This window comes from Rhinolophus ferrumequinum, chromosome 13, assembly GCF_004115265.2.
Source record: "Rhinolophus ferrumequinum isolate MPI-CBG mRhiFer1 chromosome 13, mRhiFer1_v1.p, whole genome shotgun sequence".
Classification (NCBI taxonomy): domain Eukaryota; kingdom Metazoa; phylum Chordata; class Mammalia; order Chiroptera; family Rhinolophidae; genus Rhinolophus; species Rhinolophus ferrumequinum.
The window spans coordinates 26,804,059-26,817,331 of NC_046296.1; the positions used below are offsets into that span (position 1 = coordinate 26,804,059).

Consider the following 13,273-nt stretch of genomic DNA (forward strand, 5'->3'; position numbering starts at 1 on the left):
ATTGACCTAAGGAAAGTCATGCTGCATCAGCCAGGGCAAAGGCAAAATACTATAAACAGCAATAAAGAGAAAGCAGAAATCCCAAACCCTCTAATCTATAGAATCCATCCTTTGATCAAGGGCAAAGTACTGTGAGTTTGCTCATGGCCTAGATCTAAAAAGGTGGCCTCTTTAAACCCTTAACTTCACCCTATCACGTGTCATGTCCAGCCTCATAAACTATGGCCATGGCAAGAGAATATGGAAAAAGTTTCTCCTCTCCATAATCACAAAAATAACACTCTCCCTTGGAAAATATATCCTGATTCCTGTTACCCTCCTTCATCACCCTCCTACTGTGCCTTTTCTGAATCCCTTGAGTTTCAGATGCATGCCAAAGTCAGTGTATGTCGAATATACTTTATCCTGGAGTCATGAATGGACACTTGGTAAGGCTGAAAATATGGACGGACAATGAGAGGGAGGGAGGGAGAAAGGGAGGGGAAGGAAGGAAAACTAGGATAAAAGTGTAGAAATTGGGTCCAATCTATATCTATCACAGGACCCTACACAAAGTAAGGCAAAAGGAGTACTAACTAAAAATCATTACAACAAATGTTTACATACTGAAAAGATCTTAAAGCTCTATTTAAGGATCCACTTATAAATAAAATTCCAGTACATCCAACAAATGTTATTCTTTGGGTCTGTCATCTTGTTAGCTTTAAACTAAATTGTTTAATGAGAGCCAAAAAAAAAAAAATAAGCAAAATATTTAGAACTATATTCTGAATATTCGAATATTTCTAGCGCTAAGGCCAGATCCTATGATAAAGATCTAATTTAATAGGTATACCATAATGGTCATCCCTAAAAATAATCAAACCATCTATTCAACTAACTGTAATCAAGTTAAATTTTCATTCTTGCTTTCATCTTGAGCTACCTTAACAATAACGCACATACTTCTCAAGGGAAAAAATTCAGGGATGCTGCAAATTGTGAGGAAGAAACTGATTTTGTGAGCACTTGATATGTTCTGTTTCCCTTAAGAAAAGAAATTTGAATTTAACCATCCTAAAGTTGATGCTCCCAGTACACTACCAAGAAATAACCTGTAATCAGCATCTTCCTCATGTATTCCCTAGCTTGGCTAGTTGCACACCCAGTCCTCCAAGCCAGAAACTTGGGTATCATCTTAGACCTTTCCCTCTCCCTCCTCCCCTTCCTTTTCAGATCTCTGTGAAATAACCAAGTCCTATCCATCTGTGTTCTAAGTGTTCCGTCTCTTCTCTCCATTGCATCTGCCATTTCTCTCACCTTACCTATTACAACAGCTACCCTGACATCGCTGCCTCCAATCCCCCTTTCCACTATGATCCTTACTCCATGCTGTCATCCAAGTGATTTTCCAAAATGCAAACCTGTCTCCCACTCAAAATATTTCACTATGTACCCATCACCCACACAATAAAGTCCACAGCACGTATAACAGCACATAACTTTGCATGATTTGAATCCTGCCTGCCTCTCAAACATCATATCCCATTATACTTGCCTCCTGCATTTTAAGCCCCATCATTGTCAAATTACACTGCTTAAATTTCCTGCACACCCCATGCTACTTAATGCCTCCATTCTTTTGCATAGGCTGTTGCTTCAGTCGAGAATATCCTTCATTTCTTCCCCTTTGGCTTCCTGGCCAACTACTAGGAATCTTTCAAAACCCAGCTGATCTCCCAGGAAGCCATCCCAAGACCTTACCCCCTACCCCTAAGAGTTAAATATGTCTTCCTCTGCCAACTTTGTAAGTAATAATGGCATTTACTGGGCATTTACTACGTTCCTGATACTGTTCCAAGCATTTTACATGTATTAAATCATTTAACCTTCACAATAACCCTTCCTAAGAAGTGGTACCATTATTACCATTGTGGATATGGAAACTAAACTATAGAGAATTCAATAACCTGTCCTCAAGGATACCCAACTGTTAAGTGACAGAGACAGATTAAAATCCCTACATCACATATATTTATATTATTGCATCTATCACAGTAAATTTATCTACATGACTGCCACTACTCTAAACTGTGAGCTCCTTGAGGGTGGGGATTATGTCACATTCAATTCTAAAGCCACAGTGCCCGGTATAAAGTAATCAGTACATGGATTTCTTGAGTTGCAAATAAATTAACATTTTTAACAAGTTCAAGAGAAAAGCACTCAGAAACTGGTTTCCAAATAAATATTCAAATATGCTTTAAGAGTTCTAGAATAGAGCAAGCTATTTTTTCCATCTAATAAAAAGGATGTCAAACAGAGAGGTTAATACAGGCATGAGACTATAGTCCTTGTGGACAATGAAGTGGACTTATTTTTGTAGTAATACCGCTTAATCACTGCAACAAATCAAAACCCAAAGGACCATTTACTCAAGGTTAACTTTTTTCTCTCACTAAAGAAGAATTCTTCTTGCTTATCATTCAGGGCAGTGAAAAGAAAGCCCTAAATTTACTTTGCTCAAGTGGGAAGAAGCAATCATAGACCAGGCACTAGTGATTGCTTCCTAAGTCTGGCCAAGAAATGTATCCCATTAGACAATTAAAATAAAACACAGTTGCCTGACAAAGCATATAACAAAAAAAATTTCTAAGGTTGTGTGGACTGGCACTCCATTATTCAAATAATGAGAAATTCTTTTTCTTAAGCAAAGAAAAATAAAAAACCAAGAACAAGATAAAATAGATTACCACCCAACAAGAATACAGATTTCTAGGTTGAAACATATACATGCATATACGCTTATAATATTTCAATAGCCAGTCTTTGTTTAAAATTATAAAAATCAAAGTTGCTCTAACACTAATGACCTCAAGACCAAATCTACTGTACTCAGTGTGCTCTCACAGTTCGTCTTCTGAGCCACACTGAAGTGCAGTAATTAAAACCCACAGGGAAGGTACCAACAGCAACGGTGCACACCCAATTACTTGTTAGTATAATCTGCACCCCGCCCAGCTTCTACACACTTGTGCACTACAGAAAGGTAAATCTGCTGTCAGAAGAAGCAGAGTTTAGGCCACAGAGAGTTTAGGGCCCAGCAATGCAAACCCCACGCACGTCTTACCATTTCTTTGTACACTCAACCATCAGCTCCTGGTAGGAGGCCACAAACTGGAACTTGGACGCATGTTTTCCTACACGCTGCAGTCTCTTCCAAACTGAAGCCATGATAATCAGTCAATACACTGGAGCAGTTCTGGGTTAGGAACACAGCAGCTTTAACAAAGCAGAGAGTCCAAAGCAAAAAAGCTTTGCATGTATGTCTGTACTTTTAAAAACTCAACTACAGCTTGAAATGATGTTTGGGGTCCATAAGTCTTCTCCCTGTTTCACAGGGTAAATCCCATCTTAGATGAATGGCCCAGTCAAAACCAGTATGATATACATGACAGGATGAGTGAGAGGCGGTTCCCTCATGGAGACATCACCATTCCACTTCAGGAGCTATATGATGTGTATTCTGGAGGACTGAAAAGCAAAACAAAGAGAGAAAATATGAGGAGAGAAGCATGACAAGTGACTAACCACCCATGTTAGATAACACTGCAACAGACAACCCCCAGTTCTCCGCATGTTTTTCAAACAATGAAACAAAACACCAACCTCAAAAGCCAGTAACATCAAGGATGCAAGACACCAAGGAAAAAATGACAATTCACACCGAAGACGTGGAGCAACACATCAGGTAATCAGCATCAACAACAACCCAGAGAGGCAAGTCGGGGCCCTACTTCCCCCTCCCAGCATCACAGAAGGGCAAGCAGAGCGGGAAAGTCTAGGGATGCTGTTTAATGTCCACGTACAGTAAGAGGGAGGAGTGGAGTATTTTTAAATAAACTTTGTTTTTCAGCCGATAATTGATAGCCTCGAGTCCTAGAATATGTGCTTGCAACAAATTAAGGAGAGGAGAGGAATGCTGTTGTTGAGTCGGAGGGGGAAAAGGATGGGGAAAGAGGAGTGGAGGGAAAGCTCAAGGCAGAGAGAGGACAACGTCCCGGCTCCAGGCCACTTGGGCTCCCCTTCATCTTCACTGCCAACCGGAGAGAAATGGAAACTCCTGCCTGGGCGTGAAGCAATGACCAGCAGGGCAAGTGCACCGTGCGGGGTGCGGTGCCTCCCTCCCCCCATCCTCAGGGAACAGTTCGCCGGAGCCTCCTCTCCGCACGCACAGAGCCCAGACCCCTGCCCCCCAGTGGAGGCAGGCGGTGGCTCGCCCGCGGTCCCTGTCACCAGGCGATGCCAGAAGACCCCAGCCTGGTCCCCGAGCCCCGGGCCCGCAGCATTTCCACTCTCGCCCCCTCCTCACACCTCTAATCCCGCTGTCGGGTTCAGTCTGGCCCCGTTCCCTCCTCAGCGCTGCTCCTCCGTCGCCGCCGCAGCAGCAGCAGCCGCCGCCGCCGCCAACGAGTCCTCCATCCCCGCCGGAGCCACATGGAACAGCCGAGCCAGCCGCGGCGCTCGCGGGAGCCGGGGTCTGCAGCCCCTCAGGCGGACGGCGCGCCTCACGCCCGCCCCCTCCCGGACGGAGTCGCCCCGCGACTGTCCCCCACCCTACAAAACCCAGTCGGAGCAGCGGCTCAGCGCCCAGCACCCCCTCCCCCGCCTTCCTCCTCCGCCACCATCATCATTACCTCCCCCGCCGCACCTCTCACACTAACCCTACACACGGCCGCTCAACCTCCGTCCGCCCCTCCACCATTGGCCAGGCGCCGCACATGCCCCGCCTACCTCGGCTGCCGAGCCTTTGAGCGGCGGGGGCGTCTCATTGGCCAACCTGGGTGCCCATCACAGGGGCTCCACTCCCTAGCTCTGAAGGTGTTTTTCCCCCGGAACGCGGCGCACCGCAGTCTACCCTTCTTTAAAAAAAAAAAAAAAAAAAAATTGGAACCCACTAAGGACAATCCCGCCCATTCCTCTGATTGGGTTGGAGAGGGAAGCGATAGGCGGGAGGAGTAAGGAGTGTTTATGGTGAACTGGAAGATGGTTGCTGAAGGTGAATGTCTGTCAACCGCGCGCCGGGTGCCGGGAGGGGTTTCTGGCTTGAGTCTGTATTAGCAGAACCCGGGGCTTCATTCGCTGCAGCTGTGGGCACTGTGGCTGCTGTGGTTTTCCCTCCTGTTCTCTCCTATCCCCAGCCTGGGAGCTGAGTGCGCCCTCTCCCCTGCCACTAAGCAACTAGGGTGTTTGTGCACACTGCCTTGTTTTCACCCGATTTCTCCTGGGGTTTTTCCCCTGATAACTGAAGTAATGACCCTGCCGGTCCCTGCCTAACATTCAGTCAACTGGTCCTCAACAGGATTCAGTGACACAAGCTAGACACAAAATGTTTACGGTGCAATTTCTTCTTGTCCTGATTCTTCAACATTTCTTTGAATCTTGGTTTCTTCTCTTCGCTGTCAGTCTTTTTCCCCTGGTAGGAACTGTACGTGGATTTGGGAGTGGCTGGCATATAAAAAGGATGGTTAATAGGCAAAAGAGAGGATAAAATAACCTAAGGAAAGTGTGAGGGCAGGGGTTCTTAACCTTGTTAAAAGATCCAAGGACCCTTTTGAGAATCTGATGAAAGCTATAGACACTTTCCCAAGGAGGAAAACGTGTCCTATCACAAATTTGCTTTCAATTTTAGGTGTTTCACAGACCTCTGGTGTAGAGAAAGAGAGCAAAGAATGACATTTGGGGAGAATCCCAAAATTTAAGGAATAAGCACAATAAAGTGGGAGACAGGAGGAACGGTCACAGAAGAGCACCCTATAAGCAATTGGCAAATAATCTGGAAAAAAAGAAGGAAGCTAACATATAAAAATAAAGCAGGATGGGTCCTGGAAACAAGGATCATGCTTAATCTTAACTAATGATGTAAAGCAGGGTACATGGACAAAGTGGCTTGAAAGGTGTTAGGGTCTAGGGAAAGATTCTTTGAGAGAGGCAGCAGAAGGGCTGAGATGGGTGAGAATTGAGCACATCTGTAGACAGTGGGAAAAGAAGGGAGAAAGACAGACACTGACGAATCAAGAGAGATGGGGAGACAGATAGAAGGCTTGAATCCAGTATTTAATTCTATTTCCATTTCAATAAAGTTTACAGAAAACTACAGAAGAGGACATAGATATCACTTATTTGGCTATATAGTCTTAATTTTAAAATAGTAAGATAGCTGTAATAATTACATTGATTCTTATTCTGTGCACATCTAAGAATTCTTGGGTATCTTTCCTGAGTGGTTTACTACCTCACTACAACCCTACAACCTTCAGCCATTATGATCTCATACAGTGATATATCCTGCATCATTAACAGACTTTAAGTGAATGGGTATTTTTTTTAATGGCTAATTTATAGAAATGGTCAAACTATTTTAATCTAAGTTGCCCTTAGGAACAACCCACAGTAAAAACCCCCATGATAATCAGGAGGGTTTTGCATCCTATTTATTATTGTTCTTCCGAAGTTCTCAAACCTTCTCTTGTCATCATACTGGTTTTTTTTAACAGTGTGTCTTCAAAAAAAAAAGGTCGAGGAGAGACTTTATTATAAATATATTATCTTAAAAATAATTAGCTTTAAACAAGTATCTTTCTTTAATAAAAAGAAAAGCAGTGTGCCTGACCTCCAGGGAATCTTTCTCAAGTTGTAGAAAATTTTGAGAGACCAACAAAGTGTTTCTCAAAGACAGCTCTTCTTTTTAGAGGAAGTATTTTTCTTGGATATAAACTCTTCTTTTTCATTCTTGCTGCAAAGGTAGCTAAGAAGAGACCAAGGAATTAAGAGCAGACCTTGACATTGTTTTACTGCTGAGCTCAAGTTCACAGACTGGCTCCTAAAGGTCCCACAGTGCAGCTACCTTTTCCTTCATAACACTTTCTTTTTAAACAACCTGTCTGCTAACTAAATTTATTGAAAAAACTTCAATATAGACTATTTTAAGGTCTTTTTGTCCACGCGCTGATAATTATTGAATATCACTGAGTATTGATCATGTTAAATACTACTAATATAAAAGATAGAGTCCCGTTCTCAGAGAGTTTTCAGAAATAGATGTTCTATATTCATGCAAGAAAGTAACATGAATTACTTAACCTCCCTGAGACTGGCCTCTTATTCTGTCAAATGAGTAATCATGCCTATCTTTCTAGGATGTTGAGAAGATGGAAGATATAAATGTAAAGTACCTGGAACATAGTAAACAGTCAATAAATGGTAATTGGTAATGTATACTATTGTGCTTGGTGACAAACGTCAACAATCAAGAAAAAAAACAAACAGACCTTCAAACAATATTTAGTTGTTACCAAACATCACTAGCTCAGGGACTAACGGATCTCAAAAGAAACAGTGCATTTACATTAACTCAGTTAATTACCAAGAACGGAACACCAATAATTTCTGTGGACTCAGGATTTTATAATAATTACTAAGAATTCACTTACCCTCAATCCTCATGACCACTTTTTGTGCCATATAATAGCTGAGAGATTTGTTGCCATGCTAGAAGGTCCCCCATTCCTCCTACCTATCAGCATGTACATTCTGCTGATCCTCCCTCTTCCAAGGCTGAATTTCCCACTGTGGTTCTGCCCCTTTACTCAGGTCTTCATTTATCATCTTTCCATCCCAGGCTTAATCTGCATATAATACACCTGTGGGTGCAAGTTATTTTAATTGTCCTGTCACACATTTGACCCAGGTGTTGACCACAAAATTTTATAGATGTTTTACTTAACGGAAGCTTCAACATTTAAAATAATTTCAATTTTGCCTTCAAATATCAAGCTTATAGTGAAGATAGCATATGAAGAAATAAGTGGAAAATGCCATCCAAAAACTTTAAATCTTCTCTATCATGACAATTTTGAAATGATAGAAATTATTTTCAGTGAAGCAGCTTTCCTAGGGACTGTTTCAGAAACCCCCAAAATGGAGATTCTAGTCTATGAAATGCAACCATAGCCTTGAATTATTATCGTTCCTGGTGATAAAATTCTTATCTTTGGATTTTATAGTTTTTGCAGTAAAAATTGTCAGAGGTATTATTGCAGGATTTAACTACTAATAGAATTTATCTGTGCCTTAGTCATTGTAATAAGATTTACTCCCAATAATAACACTGCAGGTTTTTGCATTGTATTTTCCAGTTATCATAGCAGTTATACTATATACAACAATATTACTGCAATTTTTAACTGCTAGTGAAATTATTTCTTTTAAACCCATAGCAAACAATTTTTATTCTACAGCAATTTTTATGTACTTAAAAAATTCACTGCGGCATGCTAATTCTTTTAAATGTTAACCACTGGTTTTTACAGTAGTTTTTCCAGGTATCTATTTTTTTTTTAATTTATTGGGGTGACAATTGTTAGTAAAATTACATAGATTTCAGGTGTACAATTCTGTATCACATCATCTATAAATTACATTGTGTGTTCACCACCCAGAGTCAGTTCTCCTTTCCAGGTATCTATTTTTATCCTATGGCCTTTCGCCTGTTACACCACCCCTCAGCATCACACTCACCCTCAGTTAGGCTGGTCTTTGCTCATTGTTTCAGGAAAGGAGTATAACAGAATGCCGAGAAACATAATTTTTCCTTGGCTTTTGAGTTTCAAAATCCTAGTCCTTTAGGGAGTAATGAAATGGATCCAGTTGGAGACCTATACTGTTCAATACAATAACCCCTGGCCACATGAGAGGACCGAATACCTGAAAGGTGGCTAATTCAAAATGAGATGTGCTGCAAGTGTAAAATATACACCAATGTCAAAGAGGTAGTATATTAAAAAAGAATGGAATATATTTGTAGTAATAATTTATTAACAATTAATAATTTTTATATTGACTAGCTGTTGAAATAATATTTTGGATATATTGGATTAAATGAAAAACATAAAATTAATTTCACCTGTTCCTTTACTTTTTTTAATGTGGCTAATGGAAAAAATTTAAATTATATATGTCACTTGCATTATATTCCTATGGGACAGTACTGGCATAGACAATAGTAAAATTTCCTTTCACGGAGAGGAAAAATGGATTTCCTAGAGTAGAAGGAAGAAAAAGTTGGAAGTAAAGTAATGAGAGGCTAGATGCTGGTAGATCCCTATGGCAGGACTTATTGCCCTGTTCTCACTCTATTCTGGCACAGGCCTTGGAGAGGTGCAACTGAAATGGCAAGACCTATCTATCAGATCTGAGAGCTGAGAGAGAGATAACTTACATTCCTTTTCCCTTGTCAGAGCCCTGGGGATGTTTCAAGACCTTTAAGAGAAGAAAAAGCTGGGTCGAGTATGTCTTCCAGCCAAGCCTTTAGAGCAGCACAGTTCAACAGAATTTTTGTGATGAAAGCTATATTCTATACCTGGCTGTAGCCTTCAGCCACTTGGGGCTATTGAGCACTTAAAATGTGGCTAGTGTAACTGAGGAACTGGAGTTTTAATATAATTTGATTTTAATTAATTTAAATGTATATGGCTGGTAGCTACCATAATGACAGTGAAACCTAACCTGGTACCATGGAGGTTCTGGAAGCCCAACCCAATGATTCCCAAATACCCAAAAGGGTGTAGAGCAATGGAAGCCATTAGACCTAAAGGGGGCTTGCTGATAGACCAAGATGGCCCCAGCAGCAATCTGTGGAGCTGGCTGCTACTGAGGGAGGATACAGACTGGATGACAGCCATAAACCATTGGCCCAGCTATTCTAATTGTGCACCAGCTAATTATCAGCTCTGACTCTAGAGTAGTTTTGCTCTTCTGTACCATCTTTTCAATGTGACTTTTCAAATTACTCAAGATAATTTCATGATGGTAAAGTCACAGTACACAAATGCTGTGTATGCCAAGGTAAATGCAGTTATTGGAGATAATTTACGCATTGCAAGTAAGTAGACCATTACTGTGATTTTGGCAACAAAGGTTTGAGTTGGAATTAGGAGCCCTTTCTGAGAAAGTCTTTGCTAAATTCAATTAATTTATCTCCTATAAAATCAAAAGGGACTCTTGACCAAGGTTTATTGGTCATTTCCCATAAAATGTTAAGAGCCTTTGATGAATTATAAAGAGTAGACTGACGTCTGCTTCTTCTTCTCTGTGTTTTCAATAATTGGAATAAATTCCAGGTATCCAGATACAGCATCCAGCCAGTGTTTTCTTCTGAATAATTCCTGGATGACTATATTTAGTATGAACAAGATAATATAATTAACATATTCTGAAATAATACAGCTAGACAGGAAAGACAAAGAAAAATCAGTAGGAATTCACAGTCTTGGAGGGCATTTAATACACCCCCCTGCCTCAATTTAGTGTCAAACAAAAGCATTTCCAGCTCAAACAGTGCAAAAAAACAGCAGCAAGCTGAAATCAGGCAGAACCCCACTTACCAGGGCATGGGCATGGGCCAGGGGAAGGCAGCCCTGGGCAGAAGCCTGTCCCAGATGAGTAGAGTTAGCAAATAAACACAACTCTCAGAGGGCAGGACTAATGCATGCACAGTTTGGGCAATCTGCTGGGCAGGGAGAGGTGGAGAACAATTCCAAGGCAAGGGCAATCCCATGAAAATCAAAGTGAGCAGCAATATCATTGCAGAGCCTCTCTTTTTACAAGTCACTCAATTAGTGACTGGGCTTACAGAGAAGAGAACATAGCCTGAGAAGTAAAGTGGACTTAATGAGAGCCGCTGGATATTTCTTCATATTTTGTCACAACTTTCGGATGCTATTTTTAAATATTCCCAATAATGAATCATAAATATCTTTCTCCAAGGAAAGAAAATCAACTGTTGAGCAAGAGTTAAGTTTTTGTGCCATAGTTCAAAAACTTATCCAAGCACCCCGATAACCAGCATACTTCTGTGTAGAAAAGGAGTATTGTACTTGTGCATCTTTCTTTACACAACACATGATAAAAAGATGTGTATTTAGAGGTCGAAACTTGATTACATTTTAAAAATTCACTATTTCCTTGAACAACTGAAGCAAACAAAAGGAGGCTTAAACTGTTGACTGTTCAACTTCTTTCATTCTTGTAATAATACACTCCCTAGCTAATCACAAAGCTACTTTGTGCATGCCTCTTCTCCAGCTTATGTCACAGTTTACAAAATAATAATTACCAAAATCCTGCCATTATGAGTGATAGACAGTAACTTGTTAAGTATTCCTTCATACATGTCGTGCTAGAAAGTGAAACCGCTGCACTGCATGCATGATATTAATTGCTCTTCAACACTGAATGTTATGAATATTTGCAATGCCCAGAAACGTTATTTGATAAAATAATTTGCCAATAGTTCATTCTGCTTCGTCTTACTAAAATCTTATTACTTTTCAGCTGATTTTGCAAGCTTTAAGGCAACAATGTAACTTGTACCTACTTTTGCTACAATGAGTACAATGTTGAATGATAGTTTTATGATTTTGGTTTTCCTTGGTGATATTTTGAGTGAAAAACCCATTCATTTATTAACAATGATCGAATGCATACTACTAAGTGAATCTACTAGGCTCAAAGCATTGTGCTAAGAATTGGGAATACAGCACATCAAAAGAGACAAAATCCCTGCCTTTACAGAGCTCACAAACCTCATCAATTACAAACCATTTAGTGTTTGCTTTAGAAAATCGCAACTGATGAGAGGTGACTGCTTTGTTTAACAATGACACAAAGGCTAACTGAGAAAAGTATTATAAAAGACAGAGAACTGGGACTAATATTAATAGATAGCACACTCAATGAAATTCAATTTTCAGATATTTATTGCTGTACTTCTAATTTGTGGCTGTTTGTGCAAAGTCGCTTATAGACTTGTCACAGCTCATACAGATTTATAATTTGCACTGAAGCCCTGTTTACAATTTATGTTTATTTCTTTATTTGAATTGTATTTATATTACTATTTTATTATTTTTATGTTCATTGAACCACATTAGAGAAATTGATCCATTTTTTAAAAAATTATGAATATAAAACAATGTTTTTGTAACTACAAAAATGCAAAATTATCACATGCCAAAACTAAAATTTCATTGTCTGAGAGAGATGATCTGCAATTTGTTAAATGTTAACCAAAACAATCAATCAATGTATTCCTTGGAGCTCACATGCAATTTTTAAGAATAAAATGGTTACAAGAATGTGATAGGATTTTACGAAATACACACCCATTCTATTTGATTTCCCTTTTGACTCCTTAAAATAATTTTCAAAATATAAAATAATAACGGCTTACTTTCACTGCCCTTTACTCAGAAATATTTAACCTCTCTTCCTACATATTCTTAGAGGTAAATAATTAAAAGTTGGCTTTTATCTTGTATGCATTCTATGATTTAAAAAAAAATTTAAAGTACATATGTAGGAGAATAAAGACTCAAAGAGAATACATAAATAATTTCATGTTAGTGTATAAAAATTATGAGTAATACCATTTTTTCAAATTCTCCGCTAATGTTTATATATATTTTTGCAACAAAGTGACTTAAATTGCATAATTGTAGTCTTAGATTGAAGATATTGTATAAGTCATTACATACTCTTTAAAATGTTCTCTCACTAGCTAAAAGCTTTCCATCTATAGTTGCTATTTATAAATCATATCTAATTGATAAAAATGAAAACTGTCCTCAGAATAAATCCATTTTTAGCAAATCTAATGTGTTTTGATTCTGGATCTATTTTGCCCATGACACACTTCAGTTTGGGGAAGTGAATGAAGACTCTTCTTTCACAGAACAATCTATTCCTCGCAATGTTTTCTACATTTTGTATCATAAAAAGAAGGATGAGTTTTCATTGGCATTTTTATGTGCTTGATCTGCTTTACTCAGACTTAGGACCATGAATTCCATGGTCCTGCTGGGTATTTTCTCTATCATCCTCCAATTTCAGGCTCATGTTTGACTCCCTGCTTATTTGCATATTCTATATACAAATGTTCTCTGCTTCAATGTCAAGTCAGGTGGCTCAAATAAGCAGATATTTACCGAGTGCTGACTATGTGCAAGAAAGTGTTAACTTAAAAAACAACTATATATTATAAAACCATACAAAAATTATACATTTAAAAATGTATAGGTCACAGCTGAAGACCTCAAGGAACTTAAACTTATTTCAGAGAAAAAAATGTACACATAATAAAAGTGTAAACTATAACAAATGTAATAGACTATAAAATATTCAAGTAACAGACTAAGACAAAATTAAGAGATATAAAAATCCATTATTGTCCTGT

General features: G+C 39.2%; 1 protein-coding gene across 12 annotated transcripts in view; it reads right to left on the bottom strand.

The window, feature by feature from the left end:
- Positions 1–13,273, bottom strand: part of EHBP1 (EH domain binding protein 1) — a 422,624-nt gene that overhangs the window by 291,983 nt on the left and 117,368 nt on the right. For 4 of the 12 annotated variants that reach the window (XM_033124988.1, XM_033124984.1, XM_033124983.1 and 1 more), the window contains exons 1-2: positions 4,677–4,758; positions 3,110–3,513 (exon numbers count right to left, since the gene is read on the bottom strand). In XM_033124988.1, coding sequence (XP_032980879.1) covers positions 3,110–3,213 — 104 coding nt within the window. In that variant the 5' untranslated portion in view covers positions 3,214–3,513; positions 4,677–4,758. The other 8 variants (XM_033124989.1, XM_033124987.1, XM_033124977.1 and 5 more) reach the window with 6 other exon arrangements.